At 37.3% G+C, this 19685-nt stretch overlaps 4 protein-coding genes and 1 long non-coding RNA gene across 5 annotated transcripts; 2 read left to right on the plus strand and 3 right to left on the minus strand.

Annotated features, from left to right (window-relative positions):
* Window positions 1–77: 77 nt before the first annotated feature.
* On the minus strand, window positions 78–2869 carry PMT4 (putative polyol/monosaccharide transporter). Its single transcript, XM_002263813.4, has 2 exons — window positions 2385–2869; window positions 78–1839 (listed from the first exon to the last, which is right to left on the minus strand). The coding sequence occupies exons 1-2, from the start codon at window positions 2599–2601 to the stop codon at window positions 476–478; spliced, it is 1581 nt and encodes a 526-aa protein (XP_002263849.1). The 5' UTR covers window positions 2602–2869; the 3' UTR covers window positions 78–475.
* A 3580-nt stretch (window positions 2870–6449) lies between these two features.
* Window positions 6450–9943, plus strand: LOC100251732 (protein STABILIZED1). The gene has a single exon (XM_002267380.5). The coding sequence runs from the start codon at window positions 6610–6612 to the stop codon at window positions 9679–9681; it is 3072 nt and encodes a 1023-aa protein (XP_002267416.1). The 5' UTR covers window positions 6450–6609; the 3' UTR covers window positions 9682–9943.
* A 535-nt stretch (window positions 9944–10478) lies between these two features.
* Window positions 10479–13905, minus strand: LOC100241491 (protochlorophyllide reductase). The gene is made up of 5 exons (XM_002264006.4): window positions 13719–13905; window positions 13522–13620; window positions 11951–12482; window positions 10991–11349; window positions 10479–10913 (listed from the first exon to the last, which is right to left on the minus strand). Exons 1-5 carry the CDS (start codon window positions 13770–13772, stop codon window positions 10758–10760), a joined length of 1200 nt encoding a protein of 399 aa, XP_002264042.1. The 5' UTR covers window positions 13773–13905; the 3' UTR covers window positions 10479–10757.
* LOC104880862 (uncharacterized) lies at window positions 13835–16353 on the plus strand. The gene is made up of 3 exons (XR_009467083.1): window positions 13835–13938; window positions 14007–14140; window positions 16059–16353. It is a non-coding gene; the product is annotated as an uncharacterized LOC104880862 (long non-coding RNA).
* A 63-nt stretch (window positions 16354–16416) lies between these two features.
* On the minus strand, window positions 16417–19119 carry LOC100246593 (ethylene-responsive transcription factor ERF054). The gene is made up of 2 exons (XM_002267432.4): window positions 17174–19119; window positions 16417–16953 (listed from the first exon to the last, which is right to left on the minus strand). The coding sequence occupies exon 1, from the start codon at window positions 18624–18626 to the stop codon at window positions 17229–17231; it is 1398 nt and encodes a 465-aa protein (XP_002267468.1). The 5' UTR covers window positions 18627–19119; the 3' UTR covers window positions 16417–16953; window positions 17174–17228.
* Between the last annotated feature and the right edge of the window lie 566 nt (window positions 19120–19685).

A 19685-nucleotide genomic window follows, 5' to 3' on the forward strand; every position in this document is an offset into this window, starting at 1 on the left:
ACCTGGAGATCATGCATGTAGTATTCCAGTTATAGTTGTGTCCCAGCTTCAATGCATCCATTTAAAATGATAGAACATCAAAAAATAGGTATTGCAACATTCTGCTTGGTATAGTCCATGTTACAAATCTGATACAAACTCAATTATTTCACCGGATTTTGAAGTCAATCAACTCAATAAGAATAGATGTATATGACATGTATTCGGAACAAAACTAAGATATGCCAGTGACTGGAACAGCCAGACTTATTCAAATAAGATTACATTTTCTCATTACAGACTTACAGAAATGGAATTTCTTCCATAGGCTGATACCTATGTGTTCCAGCAAGAATTCTCTTTCCACATGCTGCATGCCAAAACTCTGTGATGATTCCATCAGAGATGTAAAACGCTCAGAAACATGGAATGGAACCCATCCTTGTTCAGATAATTCTGGGAGATTTTAGCTCATAAAATGAAACTTCCAGACCAATCATTCTTTCTGCACTAGATGTTCAACGTCCCCAAGCTCCACTTCACCTCTTTGCCATTCATGTTCATTCTGAAATAGTAACCCAATTTGCTCTAGGGATTTTCCTTTGGTTTCTGGGACAAACATGTAAACAAAGGCAACAGAAAGAGCTGAAATTACAGAAAATATGAAGAATGTTCCACCGACTGTGATTGCATCTGAGACAGAAAGGAAAGACATGGCAACCAGACCACTGCACACCCTATTTCCCACTGCCCCAAGCGCTGCTGCTTGAGCACGCAGCCTTAAAGGGAAGATTTCAGATGTCAGAACCCAGCAAACAGGGCCAATTCCCACAGAGAAGAAAGCTACATTTCCACAAACAGACAATACCGCCAATGCGATCCCTACATTTCCTGACCCCAAGAAAGTTAAAGTGAACCCCAAACTGAACAAACAAACAGTCATTCCAATTGTGCTGATATACAGGAGGGGCTTTCTCCCCAGTTTGTCTATCAGAAAAATAGCAACCAATATAAAAACAGTCTTTGTAATTCCCACAGCAACAGTTGCAGCAAGAAGGTTTGAATTACCCTCAATTCCAGCTCCTTTGAAAATTTCAGGACTGTAATAGACAGTAGCATCAATTCCTGTAATCTGTTGGAAACACTGGATTCCAAAACCAGTGACTAGCATGCGACGAAGTGAAGGCGACGGTTTCAACAGTTCACGCCACACAGCTTTCTCTTCATGCTTTTCTGCATTACCAGTTCCTGCAGCCAGTTGTATTTCTGCAAGTCTCTCCTCCACCTCACTCTCATTCTCATTTGTTTTCAACAGCACTGATCTTGCTTCTTCAACTCGATTCTTCATGACCAGCCACCTTGGTGACTCAGGAATGATGAAAAGTGCAAATCCAATAAAGACTGAGGGCAGAATTCCCACAGCAAGCATTATCCTCCAGTTTGTATGTACTGGAAAACTTGAAAATGCATAGTTAGATATATAACCAAGAAGAATCCCCAGATTTATGAAAATTTCCGGGAAGGAGGTAAGGGCGCCTCTAGCAACAGTAGGTGATATCTCAGCAATGTAGACAGGGGCAATCATGACTCCAAAGCCAATTCCAACCCCAGCCAGGAGTCTTCCCACCATAAGTATTTGAAAGGATGGAGCAAAAGTCATTATAGCTGCACCTGTTTGAAAGATAACAGCAGCTAAGCCCATTGTCCATTTTCTACCAATAACATCTGATGTTCTTCCACCAGCTAAACTACCCAGAAGTGAAACGATGCTCAAAGACCCAACAAGCACTTCTTCTTGCACCTCTGTTATCTTCAGATCTTCCTGAATGAATATGATTGCTCCACTCATAACACCTACATCTGAAGGTTGAAAACAAAAACTTCAAGCTACAGCTTCAATTCAGCCAACCAAATTATTGAACAGAAAGAGAGTACTAGAAGCAGATACAATTTTTTCCCCTTTTAACCTTAATCAACTATGAGACTAAATTAAATCTTGTCAATTCTCATTCATCAGTTGATGATAGGCAGGGTATCTTTAGAATCATATGAAATACTGTTTCTCCATCTGTGCAGATGCTTTTCCCTGATAATTTCATTGTTAGATCTCATCTTGCTGGGTTTTCAAATGTATGTGATAATTAGTAAAATTAAGACTAATCACAATAATATCCCATAGATTGGGTTTGGAGCGGCTATTATAGGATTCCATGTTTACCATTTTTCCAGCAAATTCTCAACAACCAAACATAGTATAAAGAATGAATTAGGATCTGGGTATCCTACCATAAATAAACAATAGAGCCCTCAAACAATTGTCACACTCAATCAAAAGAAGAACAACAAACCCTTCTAACCCAACAATTGGATAGAACAATAGGGGGGGAAAGGAGAGAAATGCTTACCATATCCAAGAAGAACTGAGTTGAGAGATGCAAAAACGGCACAAGCAAAGACATATTTCTTGGTGCTATTAGACACATGATGATGGTGTGATTGTGAAGCATCATCCTCCTCTGTCAGCTCAGAATCCATCCTCCTGTACTTGTTCTTACTTCCCAAAGGAACACCAGACAAACCCATCTCACCATTCCCATTTTCTTGGACACCCACCAACCCCATATCTCCTTTCTCTGATCTCTACCTGTTTTAATTCAAAATACAGAAAAGTACAACAAACCCAGAAGCAGTTATGGTGCTTTTAACTCATAAACCCCAAGACTTAAGCCCATGGATTGGCTTCCCAGATCTGAAACCTTAAAACTGAATAAAAACAATAGAAACTAGGGAAGAAGACCAGCATGTGGGGTCCTTTTTGTCATGCAAGAAACCTTCTCCCAAAGCATAGAATGGGTAAACATCACAAGCTATTGACCTCCCACTTTATTGAGGTTAAATGGTGGTTTCCATGAAACTGCTGACATGAAGTCTAACAAAAATAAAATTATTAATTTTCTATACAAATGATTTTTTTATAATTTTTTTATTTTTATTTTTCCTGTTAAAAGACAGTTGCCATTTGCCAACTTGCCATTTTCTTCTCTTTGATTCCTAGGGACTGTTCATCTATGACTTGGTTTCTTAAGCGTTCCACTTCCTTGTGAGTGGGGTTGCCTCCATTTTACCATTTGAGTTTGCAAATTATTTATTAAATATTTAAAATTTAATTGTAAAAACAATAATAATATATATTTTTTTCCACGGATAAATGAACGTTAAAATAATTTGTCCTTAACAGATATATTCTCATTTTTTTTAATATATTTAAAAAAAACATATTTTTATTTAGCAATAATCCATGTTTTTAAAGTTTTTAAAAATAAAATCATGTACCTAAAATCTATGTAATTCCCCTCCCCTTTGCCTTTAATTGGGAAAGAATGCCTTAAAATGAATTCAACCATGAAAATTTTATTTTTCTAGATAGTTTCCATATTTTAAATTTATTCAAAATGTTATATTCTAATACGTAAATATGTCTTGGGTCAGGTTATCACCATCATTTGTGTGACATCTTTGGATTTAAGAGAAATATTATTACATTTGAACAATTTTTACCCCAACAGTTTAAAACTAACGTTGCATCCCAACAATCTTTACCTTAAGCCTTAAAAGCAAAATTATTATATCTCAATATCCATCTCTAATCTCGTATGGAACGAAAATTTCAACTATAATATGGTTCAAACTTTGACTACCTCGTTGGAAACTAATTGGTGTCCAACGAAGGCGGATTAAACCCTTTACGACATTCAATCATAATTATTTAGGTGATTAATCTCTAATTATTTCATCTTAATAATAGATACATATGTTCGTATACTTGAAAGCATTTTTTAGAATTTGTAAAATATAAGAGATTAAAAAAAAAATCAATTTTTGAGAAGGGTTTTTAAGATCTAAACCTTTTTTTTTTTTTTAAACCGGTCTTATATTTTTTATAAGAGTTTTTATTTGAAAATAAAATAAAAATAAAAAATGTATCGAAATGGCATCAAAGTTAGTTTATTTAGTTTAGTAGATTAAATGTACAAATTTAGGGAGAGGAGAAAAGATAGAGAAGAATAATTTACTATGGACATTAAATTATATATGGTAATAAAGACAAGACTTATGAGCATGGCAGATTCTTCATTAAAAATTGAATTCTATTAATTTAATGGATGGATTTTAGAGATAAGGTTGAGCGATGTGCTGTATTTAAATTATTTATTTGGATGATGTATAGAATGAATAAACAAATACAATTTTTTTAATGCAATAGAATGTAAAAACAAGCACAAGTGGTGACAATTATCATATTTTTTTGTCTTTTTTTTTTAAATAATTATTTTTAATAATATTTATTTGAAATAATATTTAAAAAATACGCCTTTGGACAGTTTTCTCTTGTTCTCAATTTTGTTTTCTTGTTATTTCCTACGATGTTTAATTGGATGAATGCATATCATTATGGCTATTTTTACTTGCATAAAAGTAAGGTTTGGAAATTTGGATTATCGAGCCGAAAAATTATGTAAATGCCGGAAAAATTGTCAATATATTGACAAAATTTCGGTTTTGGAGCGAAAAATGGGGATGTGGGAGCCACGCACGTGGCAAAGGGCTGTCAGAAAAAATAGTAGATTTTTTTAAAGTTTAAAAAAAAAAATTATTTTTCAATTTTTAATTTTTAATTATTAATTATTAATTTATCTTTTATTTTAAATTTATATTATTCTTTTACTTTTAACCACTTTTCATATTTATCTCATTAATCATATTAAAAAAATTACTATCCTTCACTCTTAATTTTCTTATTTATTATTTTAATTTTAAAATATTAAAAATATAATTTTACTTAAAAATTGCTACAATATACAAAAAAATTAATGAATTCCTAATATTTTATAAATTAATATTAATTTGATAAGATAAATTATTAATAATTTTAATTATTTAAATAAATTAATATTAAATTAAAAAATTGTTAATTTATAATAAAATTTTAAAATTAAATATTTTTATATAAATCAATTTGATTTTTTATTTAAAATATAATAAAAGTATTTTTAAAATTTTAAAATAAATGAATATAAATATATTAAAAGAATTTAAGCTAATTTTTTTTATAAAAAATTTATAAATATTATCTTTAATTGCACTTATGTGAATTACATTGATATTTTTATCACAATATCCATCAATATTTTTTATATATCCGTAGATCCAACTATATATTCGTATTTATTAATATTTCAAACCTTGCATAAAAATATTTATAAATATTATTTTTTATATTTGATTTTATTATAAAAAAAATTTATAATTAAAATTAATTAGAAATTTATGTTAAATTATTTAATTTTTATATAAAAGTGTTAAAATAAATTTAAAATAATATATAAGAATTAAAAGAAAAATAAATTTAAAATTATATATATATATATACACGTACATATGTATATACATTCAACTTCTTTTATTATACAAGTGAACGAGACGCGCATTTGCCGTTAAATTTTTCTTCGGAAGCAAACATAAACTTCGTCAGCGCTCAGCACACAAATTTTGACATATTTGTCCATGTCAAATTTATGACTTTTGAATTTATGACATGTTTGGCAAGATGGGGAGAAGGTTTCTAGCATGTGTCGGTGGATTGTTTTTCATTGACAATTAGCTTCATTTGCTTACCAAAAATATTGGAAAAAAAGAGAGAAAAAAAATATATGGATTTTTTTATAAGGGATTATTGCAATATTCGACATAATAAATATTTAATTATGAATTTTTTTAAATTAAGAGTTTTTATATATTGATTTGCTTTTTATTTATAAAAAGAAAATTGAAGTTATCATTCACTTTTGTTTTTTTTTTTTAAATAAATTAAAAAAAATTCAAAATATAACTCCTAAAAAGAAAAAAAACTGACCTTAAAAAAATCAAATCTTATCGGGATTATGTTATCTATCGTACGCTAATAAATTATAAGAAAGGTCAATAAAATTAATTTATATATTAAATAATATCAAATTAAATTTAACATGTATATTAAATAATATCAAATTAACTTTATTTTTATATTCAATTTTATATGGAGGTGGGTAATCCTCTATGGGCTTCAAATATTGTAAAGAAGATTCCTAATATATAAATATTTTTAATTAAAATTTTATTTTAATTATATAAGTCTAATTTTAAATATCTATTACTTTTTGAAAGATAAAAAATAATATTTAAAAAATATAAAATTTAAATGAGCATTATTTTAAAAAAATAATATCACTATTAAATAAATTAAATAAATAGGAGAAATTTCCTTTCATTTAGATTCTCTTATGCTATTAGAAGAAAAAAACTATGGCATTGATTGGGTTAAGGGAAAAATTCTGTAATTTGTTTTTTGGAAATTTCATTTTAATTCGAATTACTATGCCGGTACCACCTGTAATATTTGGACACGTGTCAGATTGAGCAAAGCCACATCACCGACTTTGTGCCCCGTTTTATCTTCCAAACACTCTCCCTGCTTCTCGAACTACTGGCTTTGGAGGTGAGCCGACGGTCTCAGCTCTTCCGTTCAGGTACGTTGAAACCCTAATTTTAATATCTGTATCTTTTGCTCTGTCTTCTCATAAACCCTAATCAATGGTTTTCGTCAAATCATTTGACAACAAAACCCTAATCCTCAATCTAAACCCCAAGGCCACCACTTTTGAAACCCTAAAACACCAAATCGAGCGCGAGTTGGGGATACCTCTATCACTACAACGGATATTCCTAAACCCCCGTCGATTGATCGGAGATGAGTCGGCGTTGATCGCCGAGCTTGGTGTCCGATCTGACTCGGCCCTAACCCTACACTTGCCTCTCTTCGGAGGCATGCAAGCCCCGGTTGTCCCGAAGCCTAGGCTCGAATTCTTGAACACCAAACCGCCGCCGAATTATGTTGCCGGTCTCGGTCGTGGTGCCACAGGGTTCACCACTCGGTCCGATATTGGACCGGCTCGAGCGGCCCCAGACCTTCCGGACCGATCTGCCACAACAATTGGTGGGGCCGCTGCGCCTGGAGGTATCGGCCGCGGCAGGGGAAAGGGAGGTGCCGAGGAGGAGGAGGAAGATGAAGGGGATGAAAAGGGGTATGATGAAAATCAGAAGTTTGATGAATTTGAAGGGAATGATGTCGGGTTGTTTGCATCGGCTGAATATGATGAGGATGATAAGGAGGCTGATGCTGTTTGGGAGGCCATCGATAAGAGGATGGATTCGAGGAGGAAGGATAGGAGGGAGGCAAGGTTGAAACAGGAGATTGAGAAGTATAGAGCATCTAACCCGAAAATTACTGAGCAGTTTGCGGATTTGAAGAGGAAGTTGTGTACACTATCTGCACAAGAATGGGATAGTATTCCAGAAATTGGGGATTATTCCCTGAGGAATAAGAAGAGGAGGTTTGAAAGTTTTGTGCCTGTGCCTGATACGCTTCTTGAGAAGGCCCGGCAAGAGCAGGAGCATGTTACAGCATTGGATCCTAGGAGTAGGGCAGCAGGTGGGACTGAAACACCATGGGCACAAACCCCAGTAACAGATTTGACAGCAGTGGGAGAGGGGAGAGGAACAGTTTTGTCACTGAAGTTGGATAGGCTTTCAGATTCCGTGTCAGGGTTGACGGTTGTGGACCCAAAAGGATATTTGACTGATCTTAAGAGTATGAAGATTACAAGTGATGCAGAGATTTCAGATATTAAGAAGGCTAGATTATTGCTTAAGTCAGTCACACAGACAAATCCAAAACACCCACCTGGGTGGATTGCTGCAGCAAGACTGGAAGAGGTTGCTGGTAAGATACAGGCTGCGAGACAGTTAATACACAAAGGATGTGAGGAGTGTCCCAAGAATGAGGATGTGTGGTTGGAGGCATGTAGGCTTGCAAGTCCTGATGAAGCCAAGGCTGTTATAGCTAAGGGAGTGAAGGCTATATCCAATTCGGTCAAGTTGTGGATGCAAGCTGCAAAGCTTGAGCACGATGATGTGAATAAAAGCAGGGTCTTGAGGAAAGGGCTTGAACATATACCCGACTCTGTGAGGCTGTGGAAAGCAGTTGTGGAGCTTGCTAATGAGGAGGATGCAAGGCTTTTGCTTCAGAGGGCTGTGGAATGTTGTCCTTTGCATGTAGAATTGTGGCTTGCTCTTGCAAGGCTGGAAACTTATGATAATGCAAAGAAGGTTCTTAATAAGGCAAGGGAGAAGCTCTCGAAGGAGCCAGCTATTTGGATAACAGCTGCAAAGTTGGAAGAAGCCAATGGAAATACTGCTATGGTTGGGAAGATAATCGAAAGGGGTATTAGGGCTTTGCAAAGAGAAGGGTTGGCAATTGATAGAGAGGCTTGGATGAAAGAGGCTGAGGCTGCTGAACGGGCAGGGTCTGTTGCAAGTTGCCAGGCTATAGTCCATAACACAATTGGCATTGGGGTGGAAGAAGAGGATCGGAAGAGAACCTGGGTTGCTGATGCGGAGGAGTGCAAGAAAAGGGGCTCCATTGAGACAGCAAGAGCTATTTATGCTCATGCTCTTACCGTGTTTTTAACAAAGAAGAGCATATGGCTAAAAGCTGCACAGCTTGAAAAGAGCCACGGCACTCGTGAGTCTCTTGATGCCCTTCTTCGTAAAGCAGTAACTTACAGACCACAGGCTGAAGTTCTGTGGCTGATGGGTGCCAAGGAGAAGTGGCTTGCTGGTGATGTGCCTGCTGCTCGAGCAATTCTTCAAGAAGCTTATGCTGCTATTCCCAACTCTGAAGAAATTTGGCTTGCAGCATTCAAGCTTGAATTTGAGAATCATGAGCCCGAGAGGGCGAGAATGCTTCTTGCTAAAGCCCGTGAAAGAGGAGGCACTGAAAGAGTGTGGATGAAATCAGCTATTGTTGAGAGAGAACTAGGGAACACTGGGGAAGAGAGGAGGTTGCTTGGCGAGGGGCTGAAACTCTTCCCTTCATTCTTCAAATTGTGGCTGATGCTTGGACAGCTAGAGGAGCGGTTTGGTAACTTTGAGAAGGCCAAGGAAGCCTATGATTCAGGTCTAAAGCACTGCCCCAGTTGTATTCCTCTTTGGCTTTCACTGTCTCACCTTGAAGAGAAGATGAATGGCCTGAGTAAGGCTCGAGCAGTTCTTACCATGGCTAGAAAAAAGAATCCTCAGAACCCTGAACTCTGGCTTGCTGCAGTGCGAGCTGAATCACGACATGGCAACAAGAAGGAAGCGGACATTTTGATGGCCAAAGCACTGCAGGAGTGCCCCACTAGTGGTATTCTGTGGGCAGCATCAATTGAGATGGTTCCTCGTCCCCAGCGGAAAACTAAGAGTCTGGATGCACTCAAGAAATGTGATCATGATCCCCATGTCATTGCTGCTGTGGCCAAGTTATTCTGGCATGACAGGAAGGTGGACAAAGCTAGGACCTGGCTGAACAGGGCTGTAACTCTTGCCCCAGATATTGGGGACTTCTGGGCATTATACTATAAATTTGAAGTTCAGCATGGAAGTGAGGAAAATCAGAAGGATGTACTGAGGAGATGTGTAGCTGCAGAACCTAAGCATGGTGAGAAATGGCAAGTCATTTCAAAGGCTGTGGAGAACTCCCACCTCCCAACTGAAGCCATCTTGAAGAAAGCAGTGGTTGCACTTGGCAAGGAAGAGAGTGTTGCTGAGAGCAGTAAAGACTAATTAGTTCAGGAAACTTTTGTCACTTTGATTTAGTAGTCAAGATTTGTATTGGAACATAGAAAGATCTGTACTCTTGCAAGTCTTCTTCACTGGCCTATTTTATCTTCCTCATATCTTCCATTTCTAACATAAACAATGCGGGAGAAGTATTTTTATGTTGATTTTTAGAATTCCATGTTGGAACTCCTCTTGTTATCCCTCTGTTTTTTCTCAGGGAGATCACTCACCCTACATGCTTATGCATGTTTGTTTGCCGTTGTAACCTTGTTTTCATGCTTCATTTTTTTTTTTTACCTTACATCTCAACCACTGTCATATTCTTCCTACTTCATACTACACGTTTGCATGGGAATATTGTCTATAAATCTTTTTGCTCCAATTAGTTTGGGTTTTAAGTTTTAAATGGTAAAGATGTGCATAGCAAGGTTGCAAGATAAAGATCTGATTGAAAATTTAGGTGTTATTTGTGCGTGTTTATGAAGAGGAAATGGTGATGGCATCCATTCTTTATGTCCTCTTCTTTGGATTTTATAACCGGATCGAGCCTAACGCTGTTGCAGCTGCTGCTCTACTATTTTTGGTGTCATTGCTGGCACATTTTCTGTCATTCTGCTTTGTTTTGAAAAGATCTTTTTATTCTCTTATCAAGCTTTGTTTTGAAAAGCTAATGTTTGAAACATCTGCCCAACAATTCTATGTTGCATTTTCATGTTTTTACCTTTTTCTTTGTACTTTGTGAAGTTTGTTGGGGTTATGTTACTTTTTATTGCATAGTCTGCCTCCCAGAACAAAGGGGGTCAAAAGAAAATTATTTCAATTAAAGATGCAGTTACTTTTGCAAGCAGATCTCTATTTCCTGATATGAGAACCATCTTAAGTTGTATCTAAGAAAACATACCCTAGTGAAAATTGAATGGAGGATTATTGTTCCAGGTTCAAACCACATCTTGAAGTAAGGATCTCATGTTAAAGTTCTCCTGGTCCCCATAATTCTCTTTTTCTCTATGCTAGAGTGTGACATGGTGTCCCAATGAGAGAGATTCATCAATGAGCAACAGCTGTCTCAGGATCCTTCATTAAGCCAATCCAACAAGCTTCTCACTGATTTCCCATACCTTACGTGCCTTCTCTGCATCACTGGCTTCTTGTGACAGCTGGTTTTGAAATGAGGCGGAGTTCTTGTTCCAGCTCCAGTAAACTCCTGACTTTGTCAGGCTTGGATCGGTAACAACCTGAATCAGAAACATGGTTTAGTTGGTGGATTGCAAAAGGGTGTATCAGTGGAGTCTTTGGGATGATTTTAATTCACCTGTGCAAGTCTTTTCCCAGCTTCCTCTTCTGAAACATATCCTTTGGTAATATACTTCTGAAATGGTGGGAAGAGAAGCCTGAACAAGGGAATGTGCTCCCTGAACAAGCCTGTTGTAGCAATGCAACCAGGGTAGAGGGAAGCAAAGGTTATCCCTGTCTCCTCATGGTAGCGTCTGTGGAACTCTTGCATGGTGAGCATGTTGCAAACTTTGCTGTCTTTGTAGGCCTTGGCACCATCAAACTCACCACCATCTATCATGGGTGAGCCGTTTATCCCATTCAATCCTCCAGCAAGTCCCCTTAGATCCCCCAGGTTAGCCTTTGGGGGCACATTTCCAGCCAAGGTGTTTGTGTTTCCTGAAACATCAGTTGCAGATTTAGATCATGTGTCTTGCTTAATGTATCAACTCTCTCTGGCTTTCTGGTTTTGTTAGAGGTTTGGATCTACACACACCACCTTTCATTATGGGCATGTGGCTGATAATCTTAATTCATAATTTATAATTTTGTAGTTCATGAATTTCTCATGGCAGTGGAAAATACACCCTTTTTTCTTGACAAACATAACTTAAATTTGAGTAATTGAAATATCATCATATAATAAATTGCAATAGGGAAAAAAAAGAAAAAGAAAAGGCTTTTGTTTGTTTTAGAATCTGCTATACTAGGTAATCTAGTATGCTCGTGCATAACTGTCATAGTTGAACTCTATTATAATCTATGTTTACATTCTCCATAAATGTCTAGTTAGTCTCTTTTCTTCCTCTTCTCTTCTCCATCTCCTTCATATTTTTCTTTAATCTTCTTTTTGTTATTCCTAAGATACTCTCCATCATTTCTTGATATTTTCCCTGATTAATTCTTGAAACTGTTTTAAGTCTCAATTTTTTCACTGTGGTTGTATTGTGAAACATTAAAAATTTCACATCCTTGGCAGGTTCTGAAGTTGAACTAGTACCTGTAATGGAGCCAACAATGATGAGCCGCTTTGATGGGTAATCTGTTTGCTTCAGGTCATCAAGCAGCAATCTTGAGAGAAGGAAGTGTCCAAGATGGTTAGTTCCAACACTAAGTTCAAACCCTTCAGCAGTGAAAGTTGGCTCCTTAGCAGTGGGCAAGTAGACAGCAGCATTACAAACCAGGACATCAAGTGGCCTACCCGAACGCCGAAAATTGTCTGCAAATTGTCGGACACTTTCAAGAGAGGCAAGATCAAGATGCATAACAGTGTAGTTTTCCTTAGCAATGCCTGCTGATTTAGCAGCCCTATCAGCCTTTAGGAAATTCCTGCATGCCATAATAATGTGCCATTTCTCTGTTTCAGCTAGAGCCTTGGCTGTGGCTAAACCCAACCCAGAGGAAGCTCCTGTGATAATTACATTGCCCTTTCTCAAAGTTTTCTTCCCTTCTGGTGAGGCCTGGCTGATTGCTGGAGTTGTAGCTGTTTGGGCTCTAATAACTCCAACAGGTAGTTTCCTTCTTTTGAGTTCCTGCAATGAAGCTCATTGATAAGATGGGAATGCCAGGGACAAAAAGGAAAAAAGAAAAAAAAGAAGAAAAAAAAGAAACTAGTTTGTTCCAATGAACAAGATAAAAAAAGTTGGGATTATCACCCAAATAAATTTGTAGGCTATGGGTGAATATGAACATCACATGGAACTGTACTTTCTTCTATATTTTATAGCATTTCAGAATCATTGCATTTTAAATTGCATGTGAGGCATTATCTTCAGGATTCTGTGAAATGGAATTCATCTTGGTTCTTATTTACAAATAATTGTTTGGAACTCCCATGGAAATAGATTCATTCTCCAATCCTTTACATAGAATTTGAAAAACATTATCATCTTCAATTTTTAATTCAACATGTTATTGTTGTCCACATGTCTGTTTGTAGTGAAGCTACTCTAATAGAAGATGTGCATTACTGCCATAGATGCAACAGTAAAAACAGTAAAGTGGCTTGAATTTCCATAGGATGATCCAACGCCCCATTAAACTATAAATACTGGTTTTTAAACTATACATTCCCATTCTTGTAAAACACTGGTAGCTCCCAGAAAATTGTTCCCTTTTATACTGTGGTCATGTCTGACAAAAAAAGATGACACAGCAATTTCTAAAATGGTAATGTACACAAATAATCTTTTCCTGTTTCAAAGGCTAACATTTTGTTGGCTACCTCATTAGACAAACTGATTTTAGGAATTTATGATGGCAGCTCAGACTTTTATCGCATAATATTTCCCCTTTTTGCATCAAATTACTCAAAGTTATGAGTTAATCCTGAAGTAAGCTTTTCCTAAGAATGTTATTGTAATTTGTATCCAAGGCCTTTGTCTTCCCTGAAAATTCCATAATAATTGTTATTGTTTTAGCTCCTTTTTGTATCAGGTTTTTAAAAGGAACAAAATCAGTCACTACGTGGAGATGCAATGGGAACTCAATAGCCCTTACAACATGGAGCTTCAGAATACTGAAAGGGAGAAACGAAACTGAAAATTGATAAATTCTGTCTCAGCATGTCACCTTGTTCTTTGACAAACCAAGGCTTAATTCAGCCTTAAGATGGTCTGATACTGAAACTTCAAAGAAACCCGTCTCCTTTAGAGAAGCATTGGACTTGCCCTGTCAACATAACACTCCATTTAAATTAGAAAACTCAAATAAGGAAAACTCAGAAGAAGAAATTGCTGAGGAAGAAAACCCAGAAGTTGCTAAGAGACCTCTTTGTGGATGGAGACAGCCGAGGGAAGTAATGAGGCTGCTTGGAGAGCCATGACACTTAATTGTCTGTCCTAGTTGGAGCTTTTGTACTGCTCTAATGAGGAGCTTTTGAAGGAATATTGAATGAATTGGTTTCTCTTCTCGGATGCAAGGAAGGATAAGAAAACTTATGGGCTGCCGATTGATGTGCCATGTCAACTTCTCTTATCCAATCAACATGTGAGTTTCAGATTCTCTTTGATATGTCCAATTTTAATATTATGTCATCCAGAGCTTTCCATGTGCAGATATGGGCTGGGCCTGAACACACAAACAAGGATGCCAGAGAAATATCAAGGGTGGGAAGGGCCAAGCTGGACCCAAGTCATGGGCTGCTCTACCTCAGATCAGTTGGATCTGTATGCAGCCTGCTCCAAGTTTGGTAAGATCTATCTAACTGTGATTCATTTGGTTGAGCTCCTAGCCTCATTTCGCTTTGAGACTGCTTTTAGATGCTCCCTTAACATAGAATTATTACATTTTAATTCTACACCACTTGAAGCACAAAGTAGAAAAGGTGGAATTGTTATTGTCCACTACAGGAATTCATAAGAGGTGTCATTTGATGGAATCTTAAAGAAAATGGGGATTAAATTAAAGAAGGAATTAGGTGATAACAATAAATTTTTTTATGGCAACTGGTGTAAAAAGGTGGGTTTATAAAGTTGTTAGAAAGGTTTAAGAATGAAGAAAGATTCTAACAATGTCACTGTTTGACAGGAAGGGAGAAAGCTACATAATGATGATGATGGAAGGTAGCATAATATTTTAAACCGAAAGGGTAATGAGAAACAGATGAGGTAAAAGTTAAGTGAATTGTAGCATAATGTATAAGAATAACTTCATAGATTAAAGGACATCATGCTGAGGATTTTGAAATTATATGAATGAGATTATTCCTATTTTTTGAGGGTTTTAGGGGTTTTAGAACTGTATAAGGTAAGATGACTATGAGAAAAACAAAGAGTTACAAGTTGAAAAGGTGAAAGATTGCATGATAACATTGTCTTATTAATTTTTATTTTTCTGTATTTGTGTGCATTAGGATCCATCCAATGGTGAGTTTTTTTTTCCCCAGTATACTTGATTTTGGTAGACACTGATTTTTGTTCTTGAGGTTAGGCAAATCCTAGATTAGTAATCCATGTTTTAAAATCTAACAAAAGTGATTGATAACTACTTTTTTAAAAAAAAGAGAGGAAAAACATAAAGTAGTGCTATCATGGAGGCTGCAGTTGATACTTTTGTTTTTAAATTGCTATAAACAACAAAAAAAAACCACCAAATAATTTCATTTCTTCCCCAAGTTTATGGAAAAGCAGTTGAAATATTTTAATTAAAAAAAGACCCACTTATTTTAAACCAAATTTCTCTTGGATTCTATTCATGCATCCTCACCAAATCCAAAATTGTCTTCACTTGTTAAGGAGTATTAAATCCATTCTTCCATCTTCAACTAGATAACACCTTCATTTATTTACAAACAGCATCATCATTCTTAAGCAGTAGAAAATGAAAGCAGCCACATCATGACATCAGTATTGGGCTTAGCTTAAACTTTAAAAGATGAGTGACTTCTCAATCCATAGCTACCTCTCCACCACCCCAGGTATTTTTTTTAATTGTTAACCATATCGACAGCATCATTTTCTTATGGCAGATTTCATTGGTATTATGCCGTCGCCAATAAGAATACAAAAGATGATCTCATGGGCCGGTGAATGGACCCACCTCTCTTCATCCTCATCCAGGCATTCACCTATTCCAAAGGATTAAATACAATAGAAAATGTGGAGAGGGCTTGTCCATTAAGTGTATGCTTGTTTACCTCTTTATCAGTAAACTATTCCTCAATTAATATCTTGCTGATATGATAAACAATTCCCCAACTGATGTAGATTCCAAAACAAGAAATCTTTCTAAGAAGGAAAAAAAATGGTATATGGTATTCCCAATTGGAAGATTCCTCTAACTATAGTGCTAAACTACACATATGTTCATGGAAATGTACACATAAAGCAGCCATGGTGCTTGTCATTCCATTTAGGATTCCGGTGCCTTGCGGTATTATTGCATTGGACAATGTGAACAATGTTTTGTGGATGAAGATTTGGAAATATGACCTCGAGGGATAAAGCATCGGACCTATCAATATGATGTTAACTATGTTATTTTTGTTTTGTATAAATTGAATGTTTGTATTTAATGATTCAAACCTATGCGTATTGGATTAGTCTGTGCATAAATTGTTCTGTGTTGGCACTAATGAAAAGGGACTAAGCATAAAACTTATGGTGCAGGATTGTATTGGAGAAATGTGGAGCAACTAGTCTTGGCCAGGAAGTCAAAAGCTCCAGTGTTTCAAATTTCTGGCATCACACCCAAAGATTTCGTTTCATATTGCAAAGTGGGTTGCAAGCATGATGGTGTAGTGCCCTGATGGCTTTGGCAGACAGTAACGAGATAATGCCCAAGAAACTTTGAAATTCAGAAGTCCAGCACATGGAGTTACAGTACTGTTTAACACCCTTTTACTGGTCAGTTCTCTACATTCATGGATCTGGATCATTTAATCAAATGAAAAGTTTAGCATTTCAGACACTCAGCACATTTTAAATAGGTAAAACAAATAACCTCTTAAGAAATTAGGAATTGAAATGAAGAAAAAGTTGCAACATACTCTTGTTGATAAAAAAAAGACATGACATTACAGTGGTATGATCACAACAGACTTGAAAATGTACAGAACTAGAGAGTGCTTCCATCCTCGCAGATAAAAAACAGGGCTCGTGATGGATGGACCTGACCTATGGAGAAGGAGATCACAAAACTGTCTCCCCTCTGTTCTGGTCCCTAACTAGATGACCTACAACTACAACTACAACTACATCTCCATGACAACATCAACAGCCAAGAACCAACTAAAAAAGGCAATAACATTACCTACATACATGCCTGATTTACTACCTCTGGAAACTAAAGGGCATGACCCTTAGAGCATGAATTGAGGTGCCACTGCTGAAAGGCCTGAAAAATATGCAGCCTTTGTGCAGCAGATGGGAGTGGAGGGAGGATGTAGGAAGAATCAAGAGTCTGGAACTTACTGAAAGTAGAAATGATGCAAAAGCCAAAGGGGGTTTGAAGATTCAAAAGTAATGAAACTCCAAAGAGGTCTCAGTTGGTCTTTTGAAAAATCTGCAACCAGTGAGAAGGAAAAAGTGAGGGCTGAGAATTGAATTTTCCTGAAGAAAGACAAAGAAGAAAACTGAAAAAAGATGGAACTCTCAGGCCGGTTTCTGAAAAATCTGCAACCAGTGAAATGATCTGAGGAGATTTACTCAAAAAGTTTTCTACAACCTAGAGAGAGAGAGAGAGAGAGAGGAGGAGGAGGAGGAGGACACGAAGACTACTGTACTTTTCAGCTTGCATATCTGAATCTGGAAAAAGTCCATTTGAATGTGGGTGAAGTTTCAATCTTGATCTTGATCCCTCCAAAAGAAGGGTCTCATGGGACAAGAAGAAGAAGATGATGAAGCAGAGTCCAAGTTATCTTGCTGCCTCCCATAATCAGGATCATTGAATGCCTGCTGCTGCTGCTGCTGATGGGCATTGCCAAAATGAACATTTGATTGCAGAAGAAGATTATTGGAGGTGTCCAAATCATCCCAAACAGCACTGCCTGGACCCCAACCAGCTGGAATTGCGTTGAACCAAGCCTCTGCCATTTCCCCCCAAACCGACTCTGGTGGTGACTCTGATACACTCTCCCCTGCATTCGAGCTCTTCTGAACTTCATCATTTCTTGCTGCAGCCTCGCTGGAACCCAATACCAATCCCAATTCATTATTGGAATCATATCCTGGAGATGGAGCCGGTGGTGGAAGCATCCCCACCTCAGAATCCTGCAAATTTAAACCTTCTGGAGCTTGTTGAGGCTGGTTCTGAGACCTGCCCCAAAGCGAATTTTCATGGGGAGTTGGAGGAGAAGAGGATGATGAACTGGGAGCAGTGGACCCTGCTTTGTCTTTATTGAGGAAAAGCTCAGGGAAATTAAGCCGTGCATTCTCACCTCTCAACTTGAAGGCCTCGCGATCATATGCTAATGCAGCATCCTCGGCGGTGTCAAAAGTACCAAGCCAAAGGCGAGTCCTGTTGCGAGGGAGGCGAATTTCAGCCACCCATTTCCCCCAGTGTCGTTGCCTTACTCCTCTGTAAAGCTTTGTTGTTGATATTGGCGGTGCCTGAGGCCTAAAAAAGTTCCGTCCATCTTGATTCAACCTGTTCATCATCATCATCCTCCCTCTAGGACTAAGATTTAGTGCATCACTCCAATACTGCAGAAGCTGCTGCTGCTGCTGCTGCTGCAAACCCGAGTCTCCAGCAAGAAAGGCTGGATAACTTGCCATGCTGTGGTGGTGTTGAGGAGCAAAAGAGATCATTTGTTGCTGATTTTGTGATGTCCGCTGCATCGGTGGTGGCGGGAACATAGCCAAAGGGGCTGTTCTGAATTGTTGAGGGATCTCCATTTGTTGTGAACCATCAAAAGCAAAAGGGAAGACAATTCTTGAAGATGGAGGAAGATTGAGACATGCAGCAGAACTAGCTGAAACTGTAGAAGGCAGTGAAGGAGAAGGAGGTTGGTAAGCTAAAGAAGAAGAAGAAGAAGACAGAGATGAGTCTCTTCTTTCTGGGCTTCGAATCTTCTTCAGAGGCCTATTTGACATGGAAGCTTCACCAAAAACTGGCTTCCATTGTCGCCTCTCTAAGCTCAAATCAAAATCACCGGCCTTGCTTCTCTCCCTACCTACCATATCCCTAGTTTCCCCCACACTCTTCTTGGATTTTCCACCGTCCTTAGCTGCATCCATGGATTCAACCAAGATATCTTAGCCGCCCGCTCTCTCAAACTGATGATTCTATAAACAGGGGAGGGATGAGCTTTGGGAAAAAAAGAAGAAAAGAAACCAAGTCAAACAAAAATTTGCTGAAAAATCAATTGAGAAGAAAGGGAAAGAATAAACCCAGATCCTAGTTAGGCTAAAAAAAATCCAAAAACAAGATGAATTTCTAATCTCTGTTCTGGAATTCACTAGATATCCAAACAAAAACAGAGTAAGATACAAAAAGAGCCCGAATTCTCAAGTCACCCATCCCAAATTTCCAAATATAAAATATATAGAAGGTTTGAGAGAGAGCGAGCGGCTATGAAGAGATTCTGATGAATCCAAAAGGGTTTAAGGCGGTGTCGACGGGGTTTTTAAATGAAATGAGCGTAAAAATGTGAAAAAGAAAACAGAGAAAAGCAGGGGAAAACAGGGGAGAGTTGTGACTTGTGAGAGGCGAAGAGAGGGGAGTGGGGGTTTATAGGAGAACAGAAAAAGATTTTAGGTTAAGATTTTTTTTCGCTTTGGTTAGAGGAAGTGTGGAGAAGTCCTGTGGTTGGTCGGTTGGGTTGTGTTTGGCCCCACACGCTTTTTAAATTTTTTTTTTTTTTCATTTTCGTTGCTTCCACTCCAACCTCTGTTTCTCCCACCAATCATGCCCTTTTTTCTCTCTCTAAAAAAATCCCCATCTTCATCACTTTCCCTCTTAAAACACCGTAAAATCCCTTTCTGGGCACTTGAAAGGCAGGACCTGTCCGAATAAAAAAACAGATTTAACTGTTTTCTGTCCGTACAGTGAGGTGGCATGTTGTGGTTGGCTACTTGACTTTTCATAAATGACCTAAATATCTTGCTGTCCTTATTAATTTTTAAAAGGTTAGAACAAATCCCATGTGGGAGTGGGCTCATCTACCCTATTATACGTCCTTCCTTTCTAATTTTTTTATATTTTTATTCGTATTTTCATAAATCAAACATACCCATCGGCAAAGACACTGCTCCACTTTAAGAAGGTTTAATGAGCCTTAGCTTTGATTAAAATAG

This window comes from Vitis vinifera, chromosome 12 (assembly GCF_030704535.1).
Source record: "Vitis vinifera cultivar Pinot Noir 40024 chromosome 12, ASM3070453v1".
Classification (NCBI taxonomy): domain Eukaryota; kingdom Viridiplantae; phylum Streptophyta; class Magnoliopsida; order Vitales; family Vitaceae; genus Vitis; species Vitis vinifera.

Bases quoted from the DNA above. Each gene is read 5' to 3' on its own strand.
- PMT4 (XM_002263813.4), bottom strand. From the start codon at position 2,601: ATGGGGTTGGTGGGTGTCCAAGAAAATGGGAATGGTGAGATGGGTTTG. The intron at 1,840-2,384 runs GTAAGCATTTCT...TTCAACCTTCAG, and splicing joins CTCAGTTCTTCTTGGATATG to ATGTAGGTGTTATGAGTGGA.
- LOC100251732 (XM_002267380.5), top strand. From the start codon at position 6,610: ATGGTTTTCGTCAAATCATTTGACAACAAAACCCTAATCCTCAATCTA.
- LOC100241491 (XM_002264006.4), bottom strand. From the start codon at position 13,772: ATGGCTCTCCAAGCAGCCTCATTACTTCCCTCGGCTGTCTCCATCCAC. The intron at 11,350-11,950 runs GTACTAGTTCAA...CTGATGTTTCAG, and splicing joins CATTGTTGGCTCCATTACAG to GAAACACAAACACCTTGGCT. The intron at 10,914-10,990 runs GTGAATTAAAAT...TTTCTGATTCAG, and splicing joins CTGGGAAAAGACTTGCACAG to GTTGTTACCGATCCAAGCCT.
- LOC100246593 (XM_002267432.4), bottom strand. From the start codon at position 18,626: ATGGATGCAGCTAAGGACGGTGGAAAATCCAAGAAGAGTGTGGGGGAA.